We start from the raw sequence: 27,981 nt of genomic DNA on the forward strand, positions 1-27,981 counted from the left end.
ATATTTACCCATTCTGTACTTGACGCGAAACTCATGCCTTGAACTTGCGTGCGTGTTGGTCAGCTGTGTTTACCGTTACCGTGCTTTGTTCAGTTCAACGAATTTTCCCACCCTTTCAGGACAGGAGAGAAAGGACAGATCAAGGTCACGGCTTTGTTTACAGAGCCATCAACTTTCCATTCTACTGCGTTCTTTAGGGGTGGCCAAAGTTGTGTTGCCCGCCGTAGATGACTGGTGCGGACATTATGCAAATTTTTAATTTTTTCTTTTAAGGATATATAAATAAAGGGTGCGGACATTATGCGAGCGCGGACATTACGCGAGTGAATACGGTATATAACACACATATATTTGCTTTATCTGTGGTTTCATCTGCCATAATTACGACTTTTTGGTCTGTCACTTTTTCTCTGATCTCTGCCTCTTTCTTTTCCCTTAAAAGAGGAATATATTTTTTTCTTACCCAGTCTACATTAGGTATATCACCAGCACCACTGACATGTTTTGCTAGCCATTCCCTAAGTTTGCAGTTGTCCAGTTTCTCAACAGGAATTCCAGCCACAATAAATGTTTCAACTGTTTCCAGTACAAATTCATCTTTTTGTTCCTTGGCTCGTTTTAGCACTGGCCCTGCCTCATCAATTGAAAGCTGCCGTTTTGAAGTTTGTTGCCTTTGCTTCCCATTTTTGTGTCTCTCTTGACTGAATGTGTTTGTTTAATGTATCTTTCCTTTCAAACTCTAAACGACAGTCACAAAAATTAGACATCAATATTTTACTACCACTCACATAAAACCCTTCTTTTGAAAATTCTGCTGCACGTGCAGCCACTGTTGGTTTATTTTTAGGCATTTTTTTGTTTGTTACACAATGTTGCTAACTAGGGATGGGACGAATCCACATTTTGGTCGAATCCGAATCCTTGTTCGAATCCTCAGTGTTTGTCATCGAATCTCGAATCCCAGTCCCACACTAAACTTCACCACATGTTAATAAAAAAAATCACACATTTATTTTAAAAAATTACATAGGCCTATGCATTAAAAAATTCACATGTGTATTTATAAAATAAGTGCATAGTGTATACACCTGATATAAAATAGAGACAAATAATCTCAAAAACCACACACGTAACTTTGCATCTGTCTAATTCTCTGTTAAATTAATCCTTCCTGTGTTTTCAATAAAATACGTTTGTATAACAGACACCATTTAAAAAAAGTTAAGTTTTTTCTGCAATGTTATATTATTGAAGGTTGGAAATGATTGAGTAGTTATGCTAATTGACAAAATGCAGCGTAGTTTATCTTATGTTTGTGCTATTTCCGTTACTTTTATAATATAGTTTAGGTACCTATACAATTTTCTAGAGCTGGACAAACCTCAGTTCTCTGGTTTCTAACCGAACCGAACTGAATCGAACCATAGCAAAAAAATTTCGAACCGAGCCGAACCAAACCTCATACAGAAATAATTGTTTTGAATTAAAATGAACCGACCACCAGCATTTTGGTCTTTAACTGAATGGTGAGAAAGAAAGGTTCTCCAGCCATATGTAAAATTAAAACATTATATAGCTTAGCTTTATTAAAACATTGCAAAACATTTTATAAGTAATGTTTATGCAATAAATAATGAAGGAAAGAAAACAGTATAGAGAAAATCATTTTGCATTTTATTTCTTTATATATACAGTAGAACCCTTTTATAACGAATCTGAAGGGAGTAGTTTATATGTTCACTATAGAGGGGAAACTTTATATCTGGGAAAACATTTATATTGGCAATACATACTCAAAAGCAAAATCTTAACTACACATAGGCCTAAGCCAAGAAAAGAACTAATGAAAATACTCAAAGCAACAGTTTTATTAGCAAATGCAGATATTATTTTTAATGAACTACACATGTACAAACTTTCTATTACCTAATGGTTCTTGGACATCGGCGTATTATCCTTTTTTCAGGCATTTAATACTCTGTGACGTTTTCGCAGCTTGAGAAAGAAGTTTGTTCAGCTTGTTTAATATTGTACTTAATGTGGATGTTGCAATTCCCAGTTCCTTTGCTATTAACACGTGCGGGACAGTGGGGTTGGAGTCTACCTTTTCAATAATGTCCTGTTTATCTCACACAGATAATGCCTTACGTTTTTTACCGTGTTTTTCAACCTTTTTTATGTATGTATTTCTTATTGAAGCATATTTGCAGCTTAATAACACGAAATTCTTTTTACCGTAAAAAGTAAATAAACAAAAAATAACGAGTCTGTCGCATCAAAGATCACTACGTATCATTTAGTATCGCAGTTGCTAAAGCTGGAACGAAATTTTCTCATTTTCTATGAAAAAATTTAGTCCACAGAGTTCTATCTAGTGGTAGTCTTACGAACCTTACTCGATAAAATGTCCGAAACGTGAACGATAAAAATGAGACGTAAAAATATTGAATTTGCTGCTATAATGTAGATACGTAATTGTGTGGCGGTAATTTATGTTTAATTTTGATAACATATTAATAGTACAAGCCCTCGCCCATTCTTTAACCATGCAGGGAAAACTATTTTTTATTTTCACCAAACTGATCACCATTTTTGGCAACACGTAGCCTACCGAGGCCACTCGAAATCGAATACGACTTGTTTATAATATGAACAGTGGACAATCGAGTAGCGTATTGCGGAGAACAACTTCAATATGATCCAGAATATACGTTTTGTGAAAAAACTTGTAATTGTATGAAAATATTTGAGATAAATTTGCATTATGCCGGCAAAATTTGTTCGTGGTACACGGGAAAACGTATCAACATTGACAAAAGTTGTGCGCTATATCCAATAAATTAATACATAACCTCACATCATTTTGCCGGGACTGAGACGGAAATTCACAATAAACGGGAATTCATTATAGGCGGGTTCACTATAAACGGGTTCTACTGTATACTTTTAATTCATGAAGAAGTTCCATCTAAATTTCAAAAAGACTATCTTCTTTTTTCAGTGTACACTAACCTTCATTTAAAAAAATATAATATTATAAAGATGACGAACATTCAGCATAAGGCCACATAACATATTTTTGTGGTAGACATAACCTAACATTTTTAATAAGTAAAACTTTTTAATAGGACACTAAAAAAAAGTCGAATGTGAATTAAGTTACCTATCTACATTACAAAACCCGCTGACTGCAGTTGCTGTTTTCTTGGAAGAATGCTGCTCGTCAGAAGAAACTTTAGACATTTTTTGGGGTGGTTCTGGGTCATCTGGTTCGTCATTATCTTTTTTCCATTTGGAAAACTTAAACGACGTAAGCCTGTTCATCGCAAATCACCTCAAGAACAATAATATTGTAAACGTAACGTAAGAAGTGTGGTTATATAAATTTGCGTCGGAAAAAAGAAAACACGAGAAATAATGATGGCTGCCGCGACTACGCTAGTCAACTTAGTACCGTACTGTAAAATTTACTGGACCAGTACTTTTAATACACAAGATTAAATTAATATCTTCAGTACCTGACTGTTATAACCATAAAGGCCAATGAAAATAAATATATCCCAGTAATTTAAAATAGGTAATTTACGTAATCATTTCCTACCACATTTGTCTTGTGTTAACTTGATCACGTTAGTTTTGCCGAAATACGAAAGTTCTCGTACATGCGCTTTAGTTTAACGTATGGGGTACGCAATCTTTGGTGATTTTACAACACTTCTCGTACACGCACTATAGTTAAAGGTATAATATACAATACCTTTGGCATTTGTACGATATTTTATATTACGTAGTACGAGAAATGCATACAAAATTTTCTAAAGTAAACAAAAAAACAAAGCGCGCCTATATGAAAAAATGCTATGGGAGTTATGCGACGATTAATAATTTTTATTTTTATTTTGTCTATGAATGAAACTGTTGAGGCAACGATTATGCGATGAAAGTCGGAATATTAAAAGTAATGGAATTTTGTTGTGCTGTTTTGTGAATGGTCTCAAATGGGGGTTAGAAAATTAGAAAAACGTAAATTTTTTTAAACGAACGTTCGGTTTTTCGAATATATTTTAAGAGGTTTCGAACGGAACCGAACGTAAGGGTTCGGTTCGGTTCGGTTCAAAATTTTCGAACTTCGCCCAGCACTACAATTTTCAATTATTTCCTAAAACTCTTAAAAACCCACCTCGGATCCCACCTCGGATCCTACGAATCCTCGAATCCATAGGATTCGGTATATTCGACGAATCCAAGATTCGAAAATCCCATCCCTATTGCTAACCTTTTCCTAAGACAGCAACGCAGAAAAAAAAACCACAGAAACTTAACGAACATAAAGTTTTAAAATGTAATGAAAATATAACTCAATTTATGTTGCAGCACGGTAAATACGTCACGGATGCTGTAAAATGCATTTTTTTATGTTTACAAAACTAATGTGTTTTGATGCAATCATGCTAATACACGAAACATTAATATTCTTTTTTCTTAACACATGCGATGCGTGCTGCACTTCATTAAGATTTTAAAGTTTCGGGTCCTGCGGTAAACTTATTTAGCCAGAAAACGATAAATTTTTTCCTGGCTTTTAAATTACGTTATAAAACACGCACCCGGGAAATTATTACGCTCAACACAAGTGCGTTTGCGTCGTGTTGGCTAACGGTGTCTATTTACAATCTTCGCATAATGGCGGCACTGTTTTTCTAACGTGTATATAACCAAAAACAAAAAAAAAAATTATTATCTGTGTAAAAATTATGAAATATTAAAGTCTTCTGTTAGATTTATATATTGCAAAAGTATGTTTGAAACGCCTACAAAGATAGTTGTTCCAAGAAACGACATAAACAAGAATTTGTCATCTAACTGGCGATGTTATTGTTATGTATTTTGTGTTCATATGGTACGTAATCTATTTTTCGTGTTTTGGTGGTGTTAACACTCAATATCGTTTTATTTTGCGTTATTTCGCGTGCGCGAAAAAATCGTGGCTCTAGATATAGGTCATAATTTAAAACCATAAAATCTTAGCACTACCTATGCATATTTTTGTTTGCACTAAAAGGAATATTAAAATTTTTTTCTTAGATAAGAACTGGAACCGGAACTGAAAACTGAGGTTGTAAATATAAAACTAAACCAGAATCAAACCGACCAATAAAATCCAGAACTGCACCACCCTACTTTGAATGTATTAAAAACATGGATTTTTAGCAAACCCAGCAATAACCTTTTAATGAATGAATGAAATTATCATGTGAGTACTGTCAACAATTGATTGTATTACATTCGAAGTTCTGAGAATACAGAAGTTTTATTTTGAAGGAATTTGATTTGGAATTTGGATTAATTTTGACCCATCCCTTATGTGTGTGTGCTTGCACGTGTGTATGTGTTCAATTGAAATCTTATCTTTGTTAAAGCAGAGATCATATGGAAAATGTATACAGCTGCAATTTGCTATAAACTTCACAAAAGCTATTTAAATATTTGATGCATTAACAAAAATAAAAAAAATAGAGCCCTATGAAATTTGGGCCTAATAATTGATTACGTAAGATGGCATCTTTCAGTTCTCTCTCATACTCATCGTGACAAACTCCATTCTATAACATAAATTTTTGTACGTATTACATCACAAGATATTGGTAACATTGAAAGGAAGCTTTTTTTTATCTTTCCCGCAAGATGAACTATTTGTTAATGCAAAGTAAGAAGTTACAGAAATATAAAAAAAACATATATATTGGGAAATGAAACCAAAGATTTCAAATGTCGGTTTTAAGTCGGGTATTTTAAAGAAATAAAAAAATCAGGGAACTGCACAGGATTAGTTATTATTTCTGGGATCATAGAATTAAGAATTAGCTATCTGAAAGTAAGATTTTATTTTTATATTGCTGATTTGTGCCCAACAATACAACCATCCTTCGTGAACACTACAGAACTTAACTTATCTGCAGAGCAAGCAATAGTTACAAATATTATAAAACTCTGCATTATTAAAGTTCAGAAATTTGTGTTTTAATTTCGCTACACGCCAGTAGTAGTCCTGTGGGAGGGCTCCTCCCCCTTTCCACCATAATCTTAAAAAAATATATATATATATAAAAAAAATAATATTATTTCAAGACGTCAGAATGCGTTAAATACCTTAAGGTATTAAACATTTTCTGACTCCCCATTTAACTGGGTGGAATTTCTGGTTATAGTTTACCACTTTTCCCCCTCAAATCGTCCATCCCAAAATTTGAATCTCGGTCTACCCCTGCTACAAACTGTAATCTGATGGTAGCCTTGGCCTACAAAACATGATGTATTCTATTCACTGTTTATGAAGTGGCAGTTGGACCCACCTGTGTGCACTTGAGACGAGGACGGTCAAAGGAGTACGTAGCCAGGGCAGTGCCCTCGAAGCCGTAGCGGATGTAGCTGAGGTATGTGATCCAACGCAGGTAGATGGGAATGGCGTCAAAGCTGACGAAGAACCCGGAGAACAGCAGGAACGGGACGGACATCACGGGCGCCAGGAACACACCATTCTGCACACAGCAAACAAGTGACAAGACTGGAAGGGTGACAGTTTTTTGTATATAATTTAAAGAGGAGTACAATATTAATTTTTTATTTTGTCAGGTTTAATCATACAGATATTACATAACCTTCTAAATTTGATTATTTATAATATTTTTAATGATTCCAAGGCAGAGGAGTTAAAAAATTCACATAACAGATTTAGCAATCTCTCACCTTCATTAACTATGACAGATGATTGATACATTAATTTATTAAAAACTATATTTTTGTAGTAGTCAAATAAGTAAAAATAAATGTTTACAACCCAACAATTATTCACCAATTCCTTTAAAAAAAAAAAAAAAAAAAAAAGTATTATGCTTTCCAATCAACCTAAAATGATTACTACCATTTTCCATGATGCAGTCTGTGGAGTATTTAGGTAAATTTATCATAAAGGTACCTCAACACACAGTGAGCTCCACAGTACCTGGACGTTCATGGCTGCACCCACGACGAGCCCCACACTCTGGGCCACGAATGCTATCAGCAGACAAGCTCCCAGGAACATGGAGAAACGGTACATCTCCGGCGGCTGTCCCGTCAGCAGGTACACTATCGTCACGTAGATGATGCAGAACACAGTCTACAACATACAGTCAGTCCCATCTGCATGTACACTAATTGTATAGTCATGTAAGATGATGTAGAACACAATCTACAAAACACAGTTCCTTCTGCAAGTACACTATTCGTATAGTCAAGTAGATGGTGCATAACATCATCCACAACACAGTATATCCTATAATAAACTTTCTCTGCATCCTGGTAAGACACACACTGGAATCATTAACTAATTCAATGATAATGTTGGGTTTTTAAATGAAGTTTCCTTGAAAATAAAATTATTAAAAATTTATTTTGTTTTTATGTTATTTTCTGCTCGTAAGGTGCACTTATTTTTTCTTAAAACTACAGTTTGTGGATTACCGTGTTTTATCACATATCGTCGCACATTTTATAGTAAAATCAAGTTTGCAAAGTAGGGGTGCGATTTTTATGCGAATAAAAAATTTTTTTTTGTTAGGTAAAGTTATTTATAAAAACCAAACCCATTCATGGAAAGTACATTTATTTAAAAAGTGGAGTATATAAAAGCACGCACAATTTAAATTTAATTTAAATTAATAAGTCATTCAACAAAAACCTTTATTCAACTTCAAATAGAAAAACAAAAACTATCGTCATAGTAAACACCACGAAAGAGTGCGGGCCAACAAATGTAGTTAACTCAGCACTCAACAGAGAGCGCACGTTGCATGTAATCGGTGAGATATCAGTATCAATATTCAACTACATGTGCGCTCTCTATACGGGAAGCAACATAACCAAACATGAATGATGCCAACTAGCACTGGCTACATTTTTATAACCGGTACACTGCGGTGATGCAGACGAACCGATAAAGGTTATAACGTTTAAAAACGTCTTTAAAAGAAAATTTACACAACACACAACTTTGTATTTCCATTAATTAAATAAATAAGTGGCAATGTCCGAATAAATATTAGATTTCTAGTTTTAAAACACATTATTTTATACGGAAATGATACCCAAAACAAGCGCTCGGAATCTAATAGTGGGACCAAAAACATTATGTGACATTTACGCGAGAGGTTTTTCTATCCAAATTTTTACGCCCTAAAATATCGGTGGGATGATTATGTGCGTGTGAAGATTATGCAATAAAACAGGGTACCTTTTGTAGTACACTGCCTTATGTTCAATATGACGTGAGTTAATAATTGCTAATATAGGAAAAAAGTTATTTCTGCCCTTTTTTTCCTTCAATATATTCTATACAGTCAAGAAGATTATTATGGTGGAAAAAATAAAGAAATAAATAACTTAGCATTACTATTTATACACCTTATAAAAATTAAAAATTGGTACTTAAAACGTACTTAGTAAATATACATGTTAAGAGTTAAATGTGAACCAACTATGTAGGAACAGCAATTGAGTAATCAAAATTACAGAAAAACAGTACAGTCAAACCTCAATAATACAAACCTGAATGTACCAAAGTTTTGTCACTTTGCAATAATGAGTTTTGTATTTACCAAACTATTACAACATTTAATCACAATTTTTTACATAATTTCTAAATCAAAATAAAATTATAACTTATTTACAATTTTATACCACACAGAGTGTACTTTTTTTTAGGAATTGTAAAATACAATTTTAGGATGGCTATACATGTGCTCAAAAAATATTTTCTACTGTATCACACTTAAAAGTATTTAAGACAGAAGAATAAAGCAAAGATCTAGAAATTTGCTTTGAAAAGAAATACTACTATAATTTTGTAAGAATAGAAGTAACAAGTTTTTTTCTCCTCCTAACCTATAGTGAACCAAATCAATGGCATCAGTATTATTTTAGTTGAAACTTCACACTGTTTCTTTACATTAGTCTGGGATATTTGTATTAACCATCCTAATCCTTTACTACACTGTTCACCCTGTAAAAAAACAAAACAACTTTTTATTACATAATAACCAGACTTTATATTTAACAATATTAGGCCAGTCAACAAGAGGCAAAGTAATAACTTTTTACCAGCAGACCTGAAAACTTGATATAAGGGTAATTCGAGGACGCTGAATCAAATGGTGCTAATTTTTTTTAAAATTGGACGTGAAGTTTTTGGAGTAAAAGGGATAAAAATTTGTTTGACTAAGTTTTTCTCAGAATCTAGGCGTTTAAGCGAAAAACCTTTCAAACAAAAGTTGTGGAGAATTAAAAAATACATAAAAAAGGTTCTCAAGTCCATCTTCGTATTTGCAAACTAGAGCGAGAAATATTGCAGAGAAAGTAGTAAAGCGTAATTGTAAAAGTGGGGCTAGTGTGCGTGCGAGCGTACGTGTGAACTAAACACAAACGAAGGGTCTTCGGCTATTCTCGGGTCTCTCTGTCATGACTAGGGAGTACGAGTGAGAGAAAACCATTTGTTCTCTCTTTCTATTTTCTCACGCATTAGCCAGTTATTTTTCGTCTTTGGCCGTCGAGTGTCGAGCATTCTATAATTATATATATATATATATAATTTATATATATATATATATATATATATATATATATATATATATATATATATATATATATATATATGCGTATAAGCTTACTGTTTTAAAATCATATTGTGATGCTTATGGCACATTGTTTTCTTATTTATTGTCAAAAATAGTGAACAATAAATAAAACATAGTTAATTTTAACAGAAACTAATAGTTTCCGAAACCACTTTTCTTCAGTTAAGAGTAAAAATAATGAATTAATTTTTGTGTCTGGACATAAAATTAATTGATATAATTATTTAATATAAATTTTTTGTCTTGCAAAAATATAATTGAACATCAAATTGAATATGTATTCTTTTTAAAATGAAATTTAAAATTTAAATATTATTCCTATTAAATTATGCATTTTTTAAATTTTAAATTACAGATTTATTGCTTTATAAAATATTTATTTTTATATCAAATTGAATACATATTTGCAAAAGAAGTATTTTATGTCTATACTTAAAATTAATTCAAAATATACTAGAAAGGATACTAAAAACCTGGAATTGTTTTTTTTTTTCACAACAGAATTTTAGTTCATTTTTTAATGTTATAAGAAAACATTAATGCATTTTTTCAGCTTCAAAGTCGTTAAAATTGCAGGAACTGGGTCCTCTGCCACGACAACGCCACGGCTATGAAACATTTTCAATCAGTAATCACTAAATTTTTGTGCTAATTTCCAAATACCTGTGCTTTCGCAAAAGTCTACTCCCCTGATGTAGCCCCTGTAAACCTTCCATGTGTTTCCGAAATGAAACTGATGTTGAAGATAAGACAATACTGAAGACTTCCAGGAATGCTTCCAAAAGTATAAAAAATGTAGAAGTCAGTGTGTTCAGTCAGAAGTGAACTAATTACTTAAGAGATCCATTACCCAGCGTATAGGTCGCACCTTTAATTTTGGGAAAAAATCTTAACATTTTCACCCATAAGGGTCACCATCGAATAAGGGTGGCACCATATATCTGTCTTTATTAGAGTTCCAGGGATTCAAGTGAAGTCTTTGTGTTCCATGTCTCAGCTTACTAGCGCGTAAGAAATACAGCAATGGCGTTGACCCTCGGTTCTTCTTTGTCAGTTTACTACAGGATGGTGAGACGCACCCCCCCCCCCCCCCAACTGCCCCAGACAAAAGGAGAAAACTGCTATTTTTTATATCCTTGTTCCTCTTTTGTCTATTGTATTTAATTTTTTTTACCCATTCCTTTGCCACAGAAGGAGGAAAGGCAGCAAGCTACTCTTTGTCAGTTCACTCTATAAAAACTATCGCTCATGCTACCGCGAGGCTGAAGGAAGATAAAAGGTGCACTTATAAACACCAACGATGACTGCAGGTTTGTCACGGAATTTTCAGTTAAGCATGGGAAATCTCAAGCAAAAACAATCCTGTCTGAGCACAGTTGCATCATAAACACCTGTTAAGATATAAACATTAAATGTGTGGGTGCCATTTACAATGAAGACACTACTACATGGCCTCATGCACATGCACACATACTCTTTTTCTCTCTCTGGTTTATTCTTAGATTCTCCCTCCTCTCCCCGACATCGCAGCGCAGCAGACACGTCACTTTCCGGCACCATGACCAGTCAGACAGCACACACAACTGTACTGTTCATGGAGCTTCATGCGACTGCTGAGATATTTTGATTAAACAAATTATCCTTACTCATGGTTTTACATTTATTAAAAACCAACATAGGTTAGTTATTTACTCATATATTCAACCACACAGTACAATATTTACATTTTTTATACCCAAAACAAACCACTTGTATAAAACTCGCAGGTAAATACAATATTTTTAAAGAAGTTAGACAACTGAAATTACACACAAAAATTAGACAAAAAAAAATTATGGACCTACTAAAATGCAGGAAAATATAAATCACAAACCTTGATTTACTTCTTACCCACCCTTTGGTATCATATTGCTAAGAAACTCATACATTAATTAAATTATACTTCTAATGCTACATCATAGATGTAACTACTAATTTACCTGGAATGGTAGATCAGACAAAGTCATGGCGAGGTAATAGGCTCGTAACGAGTACCACCGGTTGAAGTTCTCTTTCAGTAGCACAGGCATTTCCAGAGGAACTGTCAAAAAATAAACAAACTTTGTAAATGAATTTGTTGGGTAAAGATGCTAAAAATAAAATAATAAATATAAGCTACATTTTTTAAATAAACATGAATAATTAAGCATGGAAAAATGTATGTGTCGCAACAAAAGGGTACCTATATAAAAAAAAGGTTTTTCTATAACTATAATTTTTATAAACTAGTGGTGTGCAGGATCCCGACTTTCAGAAAGGCATTACTTTTTTCCCTGTCGGGAGTGAATAATATTACACGCTTTATATTAGCTTCACCTGTATGTTTGTTTGTTTGTATGTTTGTAACCGACTCCTTTGGGTGCGATTTTGAGCCACTTTAAAAGGCCAGATTTCATTCAAACTTTGTAGATTTCTTGAGGACCGATGACAATACACTAATTTGATAAGATTATTCCATTATTCAATTTCCAAAATAAGATTTTTGTCAATTTATATAATTTCACAATATTTAGTAGGCTTTGTTTATATCGCGCCAAAGACAAATTGAAAGAAAAGAGTTTGCACATTGTAAAGAAAACCATTTCGCTCAAGTGCGAACTCTTTTCTTTCAGTTTTTCTTTGGTGCAATATAAACAAAGACTAATAAATATTGTGACATTTAATTAAATGAAAAGTGAGAGTGGGTTATGATTATTGTGAACAATATACTTTATTGAAAAGAATATTATCTATATTTGTAAAAATATGAAGAAAAAAAAAAACCTGAAATAAGGGCTTTAAATGTTGTTTCTTTTGTTAAATAGAGAAACACAATTACGTCTTTGTTTCATTTTACCAATTAACCAAGAGTGAAACATTATTATAAAACAACATTTTCTGCAAATATTTCACGAAACATGGAAAAATTGAGGTTTGATTTTGCTGTGAAACCAACAGCAGATGGGAAATCAAACACTATATGCATAACCTCAATAGCTACACCTGATGGGGAGATTTTTGAAATTCCACTCGAACACCAACCTGCAAATCTACACCAAGCAGTTACAAATACTCCAAAGTATGCCAAGGTCAGTAAATCATTAAATAAAAGACATCAAACACGGAAAATATGGATAAGTTTGACAGATGATATATCAAAAACATATTTGGATAGAGAGAAAAACTTACAGTTTAAGGATTTTTACCTGGAAGAAATTGAGGAAAAAACTAAAAGTGCTGAATCTATACCTAGTGGATCAAATAAACAATTGGAAAAACTGTTAGAAAAAAAACTATATCTGAAACTCAAAATTTTGGGAAAATTGCAAAAGATTTCATGATTGAGAAATTCACGGGCAGAAACTCAAATGCTTACCAGTGGATTAAAGATTTCAACAAAGAATGTGAACGTTTCCTAATCAAAGAAGACATAAAGAAAATAGAAATTTTAAAACATTTCTTAGAATACTCCAGTGTAGTTTGGTACAACTGCATGCAAATGAAACTTACAGTGGAATCGGACTGGAACAATGGGAGAAAATATTTTGTGAGACATTTCCAAACAAAGGATGGTCACCCATCAGATATGCTGACTTAGAATAAACATCAATGACTTCCCGAATATATTGATTTTCATAGCAGGATATTGAAATTATTGGGTACTGTAGTTATTCAACACACTATATTGGATATATATTTTAGAAGCAGCCAAAATCTACTCAAATTCACTTTAATAGTAAAGTCATGTAATAAATAAAAAATTGAGCCACTTCTAGAGACACTTCTGAGATAAAACTATATTTATCGATTTTACTTTAACTGCAGCCAATATCTATTCAAAATCTACTTTAATAGTAAATTGATGTAATAACTATCAAGTTTTTTTCCATTGTTAAAAAATTTCCTTCATACGTCGATAAAGTAGTATCATTTTAAATTTATTTTTCCCAGTATTTTCGGGAAAAACCAAAAATTGCTCACGTTTGAGCTTCTATTAACAGTGTGCCATTTGACTTACTACAAAAGAACAGACAACAAATGTATTTGAAAAATGGCACGTTTAGTACCGAAACTATTTAAAAATTACACTTCTTCCGATAAAAAGAATCTCCAGAAATGATGTATATTATGATTATTGTCAAAACCAAAAATAAATGGACAATGAATGGCTTGAAACGCAGCGCTGAACAAGACATTATTTTAATAGTATATGGGTCATTATCAAAAAAACGTACAATTTCATAGCATAAAAATATTTCTGAAAAATTTATTTTAAACCTTTTCATAAATAGTTGTAGAAGAGATATTACATTTAGTAATTGATTTATAATATTGGTCAAGATCATATAGTTCTGTATCCATTTTTTTTTAATATTTGAAAAAATTTATTGTCCACGGATGTGACAATATGGTACACGGACATGACATACGCTTTAACATTTCCCGTGTATAACATTATACATTTGAATTTTATATCTGTGTTAATTATTGTATTACCTGAATTAAAAAAATCTAACATTTTTTTTGATTGAAAAATCAAGAAAAAATATTAACGAAAACCATCAGAGACTGCTGTGATTGGCCCGTGCGTCACAAAGGGGCAGGGTTATGCTAAGGCCGACACGAGATGGCAGCACTATAGTTTTTTTTTCAACGCAAATAGTGAAAATACAATTAAATTTTATTGTTACCGTTTCTGAGGGTAATTTGAGGTCTACAAAATTAGGGGAGTTTTACACGAGTAGGTTTTATTACTCACAATAATGCTGTAAAATTTTACCTGCTGCAGTACGTCATGTTCCATGTAATGGTTTTATTCGTTTAGTTCATATTTAACATGGCTGATGAAAAGACAAGTATCTGGAACTACTTTGCAAGAATCAAACGATAAACTAAGTGCCAAATGCAAGACGTGCAGTAAAAGTCTTAAAACAAGATATGGTAGCACATCAGGTCCCATAAGGCATTTGACACAACACCCAACTGTGTAGAAAGAATATGAGACGCAGCAAGATCTGTTATGGCACTGCCTGTAAATACTGATGCTTCACAACCAGGCCCATCAAAACCAAGACGTATACTAGTCGTCTCATCTTCCAAGGGCAAAACTCATGACAAGAAACATTGCTGAATGGTTGGCTGATTCTCTGCTGCTGTACCGTGTAGCAGAAAATAAACATTTCCAGAAACTCAACCATTGTACACAGTACCATCCAGAACCACATTCTCCAGTAACGAAATTCCAAACCTATATGCTTCTGTGAAAACGAGAATCTCTGAGGAACTTTCTCCAGCCATTGCAAATGTTCAGTCGATGTCATTTTCTTGTGACTTATGGACATCACGCAGTGAGGATGCTTTCATGGTCTATTAACTTGTCATTTCATCAACAACTTCGCTCTTATAAAGTGCTGTCTCGGCTGTGTTAGTTTTTCAGAGAGCCACACAGCATTAGCAATAGGCGACAAAATTACTGAAATTTTGAATGAGTGGAACATCATAAATAACATCAGTACACGTATTCCACTGTTTATTATTACTGACAATGCAAGAAACATCAAGCTGGGGTCTAGTCTTTGCAAAGCACCTCTGACACACTTGCAGTGTTTTGCTCATAAGTCATAACATATAGCTTGCTCTAAGTGATGCTAAAAAATCTTACGAAGGAATGGGAGGTTTGATAAAAAAAAAGGGCTTGTGGCATTGTACGTCATTAAAAGCACAGCGCATCAGCAACTTCTGCATTTCACAAAATTCAAAAAGAAATGCGACTAGACAGTTTAGAATTAATTCAAGACTGTGTGACTAGATGGAATTTGGAGTACCTCATGCTTGACAGGCTACTTAAAAACAAAATTGTTCTCACGAGACATGTTGACAATCTTAGTGTGAGTGGTGACTTGTTGAAGGTTACTTAAAATTCTTAAACCACTGCATGCAGGAGAACTTTCTGGAGAAAGGATACCTACAGCTTCAATGGTTATTCCAGTTTTGTTTTCAATTGAGACATTTTTTGAATAACTACATTGAAACTCATTCTAGTGAAGTTGGGTCTGGTGTCACATTTTGGACTGAAGGCTGGCTTTCCTTTGTATCAAAGGCAAGAGCCATATTTTACAGCAATGTTGTTAGACCCATGCTTCTGCCAATGAAAAATAACTTGCTGTTAAAACTTTACAGCAAAAACTTGACAGTTTTATAAAAGAAGACACTGAATCAGGTAAAGTGCTTGTTTATTATTAACACAGCAACTTAATCATAATTTGTAAACAACTTGGTACATCTCACAGAAACATAAAGGTGGTAAATTCTTACTGTGGGCAGCTTTTGCTAAATTTAACAGTCTTTAGATGTAAAATTTATTGGGTGGTTTTCTACAGTCCATAGTATATCTTTTACTAAATAGACTAACAACCTGGTTTCTTATGTGTAGTTAGCATCTCAAGGTATTTTTTTTCTTTATTTTGCAGGGACTCAGAAAACTGAATCAGCTAATGACTACTAGCCTCTCCTCTTTGTGGCATGAATTTGATAATTTAGCTGCAAAGTCTCTCTTAGGTGCTAATCAAAACACAGTGGTGACAACATATTTAAATATTCCGCTACTAGAGAGAACTGAAGACCCACTGAAGTGGTGGGAACAAAATCAGATGATACTGCCAAATTTATGCAAGTTAGCAGTGGCATATCTGGGAAAATACCAGCAACTGAAACTGCTTGTGAAAGGGTTTTCTCATCCGTTGGAAATATAGTGTCTTCAAAGCGAGAATCTTTAGCCACCCAACATATAGAAGAACTGGTTTTCTTGCATTAAAACAGAAAATTATATTAAAAGTCTGTTTTCCAAAGAGATCACAAACATTTCTTCGAAAGATGGTGCAATTCAGAAGTGTAAAGAATGTCATGTATATTATTTAGTTTCTTTAAGGTTTAGTTCATGAAATTTGTGTCTCACTATTGTGGTATTTTTTTTAGAACTTAATGTTGTGGTAAAAATATTACAAAAATTATAAGTTTGCTATCATGCTCTATAGCTAGAGACATGCAGTTTTGGGGTTTATTTTATAGCAAAATTCGTTGTTATTTACCCTTAAAAGTGGTGTTATCATACATCAAAAGCGGTGTTATTTTTTAAATAGTTTTAGCACTATAAATTAAAAAAATTAAGCTAAGCATACCTTGAAATTTTGGACACATTCTTGCATTGTACAGTTGCACTAGCAGCAGTAATTTACAATCGAATTTACACATCACTTTTTACATACAGTAATTGAAAATATTTTAGTACCTAAACCAGCAAGAATAAATATGAAGTCTCTAAAATAGTGACATAAACACATGGAACAAAATCCTCAAACTTTAGCTCTCGAAAGCAAAAGTAGCCATGATACACAAATTAGCCTCACTTAAATTTGTCCTGCGGTCTGTTAAGACTGTGTTATATAAGGACAAAAATCGTTCACAGTCAACGTTTGCAGAAGGCATCCAGATGGCTTCAAGGCAGCTGGAAGCAAACAATGGCTGTGACAGCTTTACTACATTCAATGACTTCACTACGTCCACTGAATTGTCTGTTTCCATTTGTTTTGTAACAATGTCCTGAAGCTGACCAAAACCAGCTGTTAATTCTTCAGTGCTTATGGAGTAGAGACTATGGACAGTTTTCAGTTTCTGCACCATTTCTGGGTTTAATTTAGCAAGCAACAAACTTTCCTGACTAAAAATTTGAATTGCTTCAAATCTCTTTCTACTTGGGTCAGTTGTCATGAGAGAGTTCAGTTTGGAAAGGGCTTGTGTTGCTGTTCTTGTGATGGACACTTTAGCTTCAGCAGCTTTAGCGGGGGGCATGTTAGACAAAGCTCTACTGGTTGCCTCAAAATAAATGCCACGAGTGATGTTTTCAAATTTTTTTTTTATACCTTGCAAGTCCCCATATAGTGAATGGGCAGTTGGATACAAAGAACCTTCAAGTTTCTGTATTAGCTCTACAAGGCTCTTGGCATGCTCTTTCACAAAGACAGCTTGACAAAGAATGAGAGAAATGTCATTTTCTGTGAGTGAACACAGAAACTCAACCCCTGAATTTTGTGTTGCCTTTAGTTCATCTGTTTTGCAGAAATCAACAATGTCATGTATGTAGTCTGCTACATAAAAAACGCTGTTGAACCAGGAATTCCATCTAGTAACAACAGGAAGTGGGAACAATGGACGTTTCTCTCCATGCTTTTCTTCAAGAAAGCTAGCATACAGGTGCCTTCTTTTCCTGGTGTTGTTGAACACATTTTTTATTTTGCTCATAGCATTGTTCAACTCAGGCAACTCTTTCACCCAGACATTGCCAACAAGATTTAACTTATGTGCCCAGCGCTGGACATGCGTTAACTGGTCTCCAGGGATTACTTCGAGAGTACTAACAGCCTTGGTCATATAACGAGCAGCATCGGTTACTACTGAGAGCACATCACCATACTGTACATTGTACATTTTGAGTGAATCTAAAATTGCCCTCACACAGTTTGTGGCATTAGCAGCTTCAAGAAAGTGAACTCCTGCAACAAATATTTCTGGTTTATCGTGTTGAAGATTCAGAATTCTAAATAAAACAACAAATACACACCTACCCATTTTATCTGTTGTTTCGTCGCACAGTATGTCAATTTTTTTGTATTTTAATGCAGTTTTGGCATCTTCAATTCTGCATTTGGCTATGTCCCCTACATATTTCTCACGGACTGTTCTCGCAAGTGGCATGTCTCCAGCACCTTCGATGTATTTGTTCAGCCATGCCCTGATATTAGGATCATCAAGCTTTTCAAGGGGTATATTTGCCTTTATAAAGGTCTCTGCTGTTTCCTTTATAAATTCCAACTTTTTGTCTTTTTGGACATTATTTTTTGCTGTCTGAAACGCTGAAGATATTGACGACTGGCGTTCAGACGCACTAGATGAGCCTTGCAATGAAGAGAGACGCTTCTTGTGTTTTTCACTGCCTACATGTTTTTCACATGAGTCTTTCCTATCCCAAGAGACGGTGACATTACAGTGACGACAAAAAAGTGTGGTTGAATCACTAGCATAAAGTCCGTGTTGAGAAAATTCAGAGGCTAGCTGTTTTGCAGTTACCGGCACTTTAGGCATTTTAATAGGCCTAATGTTTTAGCCGACCTTTAAATTGTACACCTTTAATTTATTTCACAGACGTTGAAAACTATCTGTAACAAAATTCGACCCGTTAAACTTTAACTTGCGCACAACAGAATGTTACGAATCGTCACCGTGTTTGCATTTTAAATTTGGTATTTGGTTAATAAAAATGGACGCAATGGACAAACTACGCTAAAGACTATATAAGAGAACAACGCTTCGAGCAGTGGCGAAGGGTGAATTTCAAAGTGGGGGAACCAAGTATGTTCACTGTCACCCCCTATTTTGAGGGGGGGGGGGGGGTGTCCGGGGGGCCTCCCCCGGAAAAATTTGATTTTAAGGTGCAAATCGGTGCTATTTAAGCGGTTTAACGTATCTCTTTTGTAGGAAATTTTATCCTCTTTAATTTTGTATCCATTTTTTTTTTTTTTGCTAAAACACATAGTTTGGAAAATACTTAAGTAAAAGCGATGAATTGTTCCTTTAAACAGCCCTCCCACCTCCCATTCACCACTGACCAATGGGTCTATTAGTATGTTTTTCATCTATTTTTCTTTTGTTGCCTCGACTAATAAGGCGGCTTCCGCAGCAAAACAATTTTAAGTGTCGATGAAAGCTAGGCCTAAGAGTTTTTTTTTCAAAATGTTAAGTCAACATTTCCTATATTATAATAAAATTAAAAAGCTGGTATGACTAAAACTTGAGCAATCGTCGTTACACGAAGCAAGATATTTTAATCAGTGTAACAGTGAATGATACGCTCGGAAACACATCACCAGCATACCTATATCAAAATTCACGAAATTATGATTTTGGTAGTCAATGCAATACATGTTAAAGTCACACAGAATTTAATAATCTTAACTCTCACTTTCAAGCATGAGCATGTATGGTCATTTTGCTAGGCTATTTCGCTTATTAGATTTGAAGTGTCTTTTGCACTGCACACCGCTTGATTTAGCATTTGTTACCATACACGATATGTCTGGCGTGGGTCTACCTTGAAAAATTAAAACTCGTTTTTGTTCGAAACTTAAAAAAAAAAGATGAAAAAGTAAATTTTTCTAGAGCTGTAGAAAACCGTATGTATTCGGTACTGAGTAACGGGTGCGCCCTGTAGTAACGAGTAACGAAACGTTACACACGGATGCATTTCGTTACTCGCATTTTTCATATGTTTTACGCATGCGCGCGCATATTCGATGAATTTACGTTACAAAGAACGATGTTTGTTTATTAAGTAAAGTATAATTTGGAAATTCGTCCAAGTTTTTTTACTGTTTATTAAAGGTAGGTATTGTGTGTAGACAAAGTTTGAGATTGGAACAGAAACAACGTAAGAAAGTATTTTTTACAAATGAGAAATATGTATGTTATTGTTTTTTAGTATCGCGTATTTTCACGTTTTTTGTTCTTATCTTAAAAGAGATAATATAATAAAGCCGCTCTAATGAGATTTAATTGTTTCTTGGTTAACAAAAACTGTTAATTATCAAATATTGTTAATTGCATATCTTCTATTTATTATTATTTACGCGACGACATACTGTACGCGTACGCAATACGACTCGATTCGTTGCTGCAACATAACATAGCATGTTATGCGGTATCAGAAGTAACGAGTAACGTAACGATACGATAGTAACGAGTACTAATTGCTATAGTAACGAATACATACGGATACGCTTTTTTTCGTTACTTTTACACCTCTAAATTTTTCTACCACGCAGTCACAAGCGCGTCTGTTTCCTGCCGCTCCCTCCCCTCCTGCGACAGCTTCGTCCCTCCGCACTCCCCTTAAAATCCCCTCCTTGGCCAGGGCCCGCAGAATAGACTGTTGGTTCCCTTGGCCAAGCCTACTGCAATGAGCGAGTTCAACAATGCTGTAGCTATGTGACCACTTTTGAATTTGACGAAACTCTTCACCAAAAACTTGGGACGTAATTAAGTATTATAAAGTACGTATTCTTAATGTAGTAAATCTGCTTTCAGGCTGTCAGGCGAGTTATTTTACGCAACGCGAAGCACACAATTTCTCTAGAGAATATGCCATGCGGCACGCGATGGAACCAGCCCTCTGGCTTGGTTCCCCAGGTCGGAAGCCGAAGCCAAGTGCTCACGGAAACACCCGAAGGCGAAGGCGGAGAGGAGTCGGCCACCAATGAAGGCGCAGAAAGCAATGGTAGCCCCGGGGGGGGGGGGGGGGGGGGGGGAGGATGTTGGAGCGGGGAAGGCAGAGAGAGAAAGAGAGGCATGAGAGAGATAAAGCGATAGCTGAAGAGGTTCAACGCGCGAACGCGCCTACCTAAAGTGTTAGGGCGAGCTGTTCAAAAAATACGAGTTGAATTATTTACGACAGTAGACAAGTAGTAATATATTTATTTTATTTATTTGTCAGCAGTAGGGAACCGATGGTTCCCTTGGTTCCATGGAATATTCGCCCCTGGCTTCGAGAAACAACCTGCTGTAAACACCGTGATAATCGACTGTCCAGGCGAGCCGAATATCAAAATACAGCAAAACCCCTTATTTGCACTTTTCATGGGGACAAAGTAAAAAAGTGTAAAAAGCGGGAAAGTGTAAATAAAGGGAAAAGTAAGAAATACGTTAAAGTTAATTAAAATACAGTCGCATCCTGCAGCGTTCAGAATGGGCTACATTACACAGTAAAAATAAATAAAAAAGGGGCGCAAATTGATGAAAATTTACCGTCAATTGCGCGCCTTGCGCGGAGAAAGGTCATTGTACTTGATCATCTGTTGTTACAGTGCGGCGTCTGTTCTCTGAGCTGCGCATGCGCAGTATAACTCATTCAATGCTCCGCCCAGATTCGTGACCTTCCATCAGCAGCCAGCCAATAGAAGCGAGCTTAGCGGAAAAAAATATAAGCTCCACCTCCCGTGTACCAGTTTTGTCCAGTTCTAATACCAGTTTATTGGTATACGCACCCGCTTACTCGCTGCCGTGACATGTTCAAGTTTACGTTCATCTTGATGTCTTGATACCAATAATTAATTATTTACGATCCCCACAAATAAATGGTTAGTTTAAAAAATATGCGTCAACAGTATAATACTTCCGAAATTATATAATACGTATAAAACAGTTACCAAGATTCCACTCATTTTATCTTGTGAAGTTCATGTCTCGTACCAGTATTTCGGCTAAGTTGTGACATAAATACAGTATCAGCACTTACAATGTTACGATCAGCCACGTAATATTTCCGACATTTCCGACATTTCCGTTACGTTTCTATATTCGTGAGTTTACGTTTTTCCCTAGTACATTTTAGATTGTCTCCTGCTGTAATTACTCGGACTTTTACACGCCTAGGCTTAAATTGTTACATGTTTAGAAATAAAAGCAACTTTTCATGTTATAAAATACACTGTGTGGGTAGTTATCTTTGGTTTTTTGTTGTTTCACGTTTGTTACTGTATTTACAAATTGAATTGCCGTGTTCGAATGAGGAAAATGTTCTGACTGTTCGCCGAAAATTCAAGGATTTCGCGTTATTATCCAAAATGTGAGAAATTCGCGTTATTCTTAAAAAATGTACTCAAATTCGCGTAAAAATTCGTTTTATCGCAATCGCGAAATATGCATGTCTCTATCTATAGCTTATAATGTATTTTTCTGATTTTTTTGATTTCCTGAGTGAAATCTGATTTTCCCTCCAGAATTTTTCCCGAAGCTCAATTTCCTTTCCCGCACTCCTCTCTTTGGTGACACCTCAAAACTTCAAAATACTGAAACCATCAGTATTTGCTTATTTGAACCTGCTCGGATATAATATTTTCTGTATTCTTTGAATGATTCTTGTAAAGGAGAAGATTGATTCAGAACACCTTTACGGACATACACATTGATGGTTTTCACTGTACATTAAAGAGAAACCACAAGAATGGACAAGAAAGACGAATACATAAACACAAAGAAAAAACATGCCACAATCAGCAGATGTCAAAAGACAAGGCACAGACACACACAGTGGGTTAATGACGAGACAGTTGTAACAAAAACCGAAAAAACAAACAAAAACAACCTTGTTCAACACAGCGACAAAACAGATGGACCCAACGATGAAACAAAAACAGATATGCTAGATAACACAATATCTTTAATTAAACACAAGAACAATTGCACACCAACAACCCCCACAGCAAAGACACCAGCCAATAACATAAGCTTCTAGGTGTGCAACCAATCAGGTGAATGCTCGCCTCTCCTTGTCCGCGGCAGGAGAGGGTGTCAAACACATATAAAATCCATTTTTTCCAGTGTCCAATATTTAGGGTCTAGAAACATTAACGTTTATTTATTTATTTTCCTCAAAATTACCTTCTATTATTGTGAAATCAACATTTTTTTAATCCAATTGGTTTCAAACATATAATTACATTCTAAAGGTTTGAAACGAAATATTTTACATAACAAATAACTCCAAATAACTCTATTTCCTTTTTGTACAGTTCGCTCATGTTTTCTAGAATAAAATATCAATAATACTTTTAAAAAAATTGGTAGTGCAATACGCTGGCACACATTAAATTGCAAGCTTGATTTTAGTAATTCAGAAATCAAATGGATTGACTGGGTTGGGCTTATATTTTGAAGTTATCTTGGATGCATAATACTTGGCTGCATCACAGACACATGGCAGATGGCAATATCGTGAAGCACACTGATTACAAAAACTAGTGTGAGGAATGGATAACCAGAACATCCCACATGGGTCGAGTGTAACACTCACAACACTGAGCACCTGTAGCACTGCTGTGGTTCACTTTACACTCGAGCTACAGCAGAATGCAAGAGAGTGAAGCCTGTTTGGTTTGCAACTTATCAGCCAACCATAAACCTTCCATCCACATGACAAAAAAATCTGTGGTAAAGATGGTGAACATGTTGTGTTCGTGTTTTAACTGAAGTGTTAATAAGTCTTGAGTAACAAACATAGGTACATTGAAATACAGTAAAACCCCTTATTTGCACTTTTCAAGGAACCCCAAGGAAAAAGTGTAAATTGCGGGAAAGTGTAAATTGTGGGAAAGCACTTTTATTGGCAGTTAATGCTAAATTTTAGCTTAAAAAAATGTATAAGCATTTACCTATTTTTAATTATTGTGTTTAAAGTACTAACAGGAATATTCAGTTCCTTGGCCAAAACCACTCGGGTACCCACATGCTTGTCAAACTTCTCAATAATTTTAATTTTATCTTCAATAGATAAAGTATTTCGTGGAACTTTATACCTATCCATCTTCAATCAAAATCTTGCCATAAATAATATTGTGAACGATAAAAAAACACGTGCTAACCAAAACGGACGTTGACTAATGTAAACAATGAAAGCCATCATAGATATGTACTGTACATAATGCAGCACTACTAAATATACGTACTGTGTATGAGCGCTTTCCGGTAGTATCGATAGCTCAGCGCTTCGGACTATGCTCTGCTACGAGAGTGCTCTATGACACCATAAATAAAACCGTTTGTGGTTCTGCTACGAAAGTTCTCTATGGCAGCAAAGATTAAAACGTTAGTAGAGGTAAGGTTAATTCTACTACAGGTTAGGAAGAAAACGGGTTTTCTTATGGGCGAGTTTGGCACAGGGAAAATTTCTGCCGCTATGTGCGCTGGCGTAGCGAAAGGGTGCACAACACTGCCATTTTATGAGGGTGAACGTGAGAAAACCGCATTGAAGTCAAATAAAATAGTCGGTATGGTATTTAGTTATGTGCTTTTTGTTTGCAAGAATTATATTGAACAAGTCTTCCGTTAAGAATGTGTGGATTTCACAACTTTATGAATACGTAAATAAAAACTATACTGCGTTTTTGTTTCGCTGTGAGCAATCTGCATATGAAGGTAAGCAAATATTTGAGGTAAGTTATGTCTGGATGAAAAGAGATGTGTTTGTTTGTCTTTTTATCTGTTTGATATCACAGTAACTATACTATTGTGATGAACGTTTTTTAGTTTTTGAACGTTGTTGATTCGCGGATTAATGGAAATTAGGCGAATAATAACCAAAGTGAAGTTGAGGTCAGGTAAGCTTTGTACTTCAATTACAGATTTACTTGTTAATATAGCAAGCGTAACATAAACAACCTTTCACTTGGTTATTATTCGACTGATTTCTTGGGATATGCGACAGTCTTTCCAAGCTTAACGTAATTTTTATTCATGCCTCTAATACAATTTACATCCCATATTCCATTATCAGTTGCAGCAAGTCCGAATTTAAAATTTACGGACACAAAACATTGGTGATTTACTAAGATATTTAAGAGAAAAATATTTTTTTTTTCAACTTTGCATTGCTTCACTGTGAAATTTGGTTTTTAAAACTATGAGTGTAGTGAGCTTGTATGGTGCACCCATCTACTTGCAGCATTTGTGCTTGTTTAGAAATTTGAAATAGGGATACAATGTGGTAGGTAAATGGTTGTTCCTTTTGTGCTTAATCTTCTAGCACTATGTGTAGCAGGATGGAAAGTATATTCAATTAAAAAAATTAAATAATTAAATCAATGCCATTGGATGTGTAGTTTAAAGGGGCGGTTCTTAACTAAATGATTTTACTATTTTTTTTTGTAGCTAGCCTAACTCAACTGACCATTTTAATATCTCAATCGTTGTAATGTAACTAACCTAACCAACTGTCACACCCACTATTTAAGTATTTTAAACATAGCTTACTAAATATAACCTAACCAACCATTTTCACAGTATCAAAATTCTTGACATATTTTTTAAAAATTATGTTATTGTAGTATACTGTTTTAACAAGTAGAAACGTTAGGTTAGCTACATTAAAATTACTGTGAAATGGAGTGAATGATTGGTTAGGTTAGTTTTATGTGTATGTTGCAGAACTATTAGGTATTAAAATGGAAACGGGACAAAACAAAACAATTCAAATTTTCAACCACATGACTGCCTTCATAAGAGTGGAGAATACACCATGTAGATATGTGTAAAGGTTTTAAGTTGGATTTGTTATATTTAATTTAGGTACTTATTTATTATGCTGTAAGTGATTGCCTCCATTTAATTATTTGTTTTTTTAAATTGAAATCTCATTGCAAAGTACCACACTTAATTGAAACATATAATTCTATATCCATGTAATATGTTTTAAAATTGTGAACTTTTATAATGAAGTACCAAAGCTGTATTTTTTATGTTTCAATGAAATTTCACTGAAGTCAAAACACATGTTTTAGAGAAGTAATATAAGCAATTGTAACTATCACGTTTTAAAATTACTAGCTGATTGTTTTTAAATATATCAAATTGTGCTGGAAAAATCAATTAAATAATATGTGTATTTGTATTACTAAGCCTGCACTAGGATTAATTTGTCCCTTGGCATGTAGTGTCTCTTGCTCCTGCCCTCTCTGTCATCACCAGGTGCTCAGAGGCAGGGAATGCCACAATTGATATGTCCATAAATTTGTCCCTATTTTTCATTTTCAACACTGATTACTTTCCTGCATTTCATAACATTTTTTCTGAGGTCTCAAATATAGTTATTGAAAATTTTATAAGGCCAAAAAATTAAATTCCAATTGCAATATTAAACTTTTCCTATAGACATCACATAAGGATTAGTTAATTAGCTATTATTTGCTTTAAAAAATCAGCAACGAATGTTTTTTAAATAATACATACCTCCAATATGTTTTGGTTGACCTTTGATGTGAGAAGGTAACAAAAGCCAATAGAATTAAGTATATGTGACAACTCAATGATTGATGTTATCGTTACTCTTATTCCACAGGCTGTTGATGGTGAAAGAAACAATTCTGGCTGATATTTGGTGGATAATTCCCATGTGTCAATATACTCGAAGGAACCAAGAAGTGTCTACATAAGAAATAAAGAATTTTCCATGTTCCAATACAGGAAAATCTTTATTTTTGTTAAGTGCAGTTTATGAATAGAAGCAAATATTTCTTTTAATGTTTTATTATTACTGTATTGTTTTTATATCAGTTATTATAATAATTAACTAAACAAATAATTCTGAGTAGCCTATTTGTTATGTACAGACATAATATTGAAATATTTCAAAATTTAGAGTTTTACCTTTTCATCATCTGATCCAACAGTCAGGCCTTTCCATGGTTTGTTGTTGTCTAGTATGGAATAAACTTGTGCAACTTTTTCTATGTAATTTACGGTGCCAGAAATATTTTCTAGACCAGGCTTGTTACTGTAAAACTTCAAAGCTGCAGCTGTTTCCATTGTGAAAAGCTAAAAGCATGAAAATTTCATTATAATTTTTACAGCAATAATAAATTATTTTTTTTAAGGTGAGTTTCATGTAAGTTTCTAACCAGTTTTAATCATGTAATTACCCTCAATGTATTGTGTTTTTTGTGATATGTAAATTAAATTATTAAGCTAGGTTGTTTGTATAAAAAAATGTTAAATATAAAACTATACTGGTGACATACAATTTATTAATTTTTTTAGTTCTTAAATATAATGTTTTCATCAGTGATTATTGGATTATTTCATTTCATGCATATGCCCAATACAAATAACTTAATAATTTAGTAAAACTTTTGTTGTCTCCCCATGTTACAAATAATTAATGGTAAAAAATAAACTGTCTATAAAATTATTTTTGTGTACTTATTTAATAAAACAAGTATATATATTTAATTTACAAAATAATTTGTGTTGTGTGCACAGGATGTGAATAAATTGGCCGAGTCCATATTTCCCATATCATTCCCAAAAATGCTCTTGGAAGCAAAAGAAAATTTTGTTCATAAATTCATTAGTGCCACTGGTAGTTATTCGGTAAAGAAAACAATGACAAGTACCATTATCACTTAAATTTTGATGTGTGGAACTTTTATTATGAATAACTGCATTATGGAAATTACATAATTTGTACAGCAATTTGTAGTTACCTGCTACATGAGAGTAACACTCATTTTCTGGAAATTATTTGGCTGTACATGTTTATATGTTTAATTTGGGGCCATTCTTTGTAAACCATTGTGTGATAAAATAGGATTTTCTAAGCCCAGTGTAAATGAATTTTTCAGATTGAAATTATAATTCCCTTAAAGCTTTACTTAACAGTGATTAAATTAACTCACATAGGTTTTGTTTTATA

The 27,981-nt window shown here is 34.1% G+C and overlaps 1 protein-coding gene across 6 annotated transcripts in view; it reads right to left on the minus strand.

The window, feature by feature from the left end:
• Positions 1-27,981, minus strand: part of LOC134531127 (ATP-binding cassette subfamily G member 4) — a 264,193-nt gene that overhangs the window by 10,000 nt on the left and 226,212 nt on the right. For all 6 annotated transcript variants that reach the window (XM_063366701.1, XM_063366706.1, XM_063366705.1 and 3 more), the window contains 3 exons: positions 11,651-11,751; positions 7,004-7,159; positions 6,354-6,539 (listed from right to left, as the gene is read on the minus strand). In XM_063366701.1, coding sequence (XP_063222771.1) covers positions 6,354-6,539; positions 7,004-7,159; positions 11,651-11,751 — 443 coding nt within the window. The remainder of the gene's footprint in view (positions 1-6,353; positions 6,540-7,003; positions 7,160-11,650; positions 11,752-27,981) is intronic.

Source organism: Bacillus rossius, chromosome 3 (genome assembly GCF_032445375.1).
Source record: "Bacillus rossius redtenbacheri isolate Brsri chromosome 3, Brsri_v3, whole genome shotgun sequence".
NCBI lineage: Eukaryota > Metazoa > Arthropoda > Insecta > Phasmatodea > Bacillidae > Bacillus > Bacillus rossius.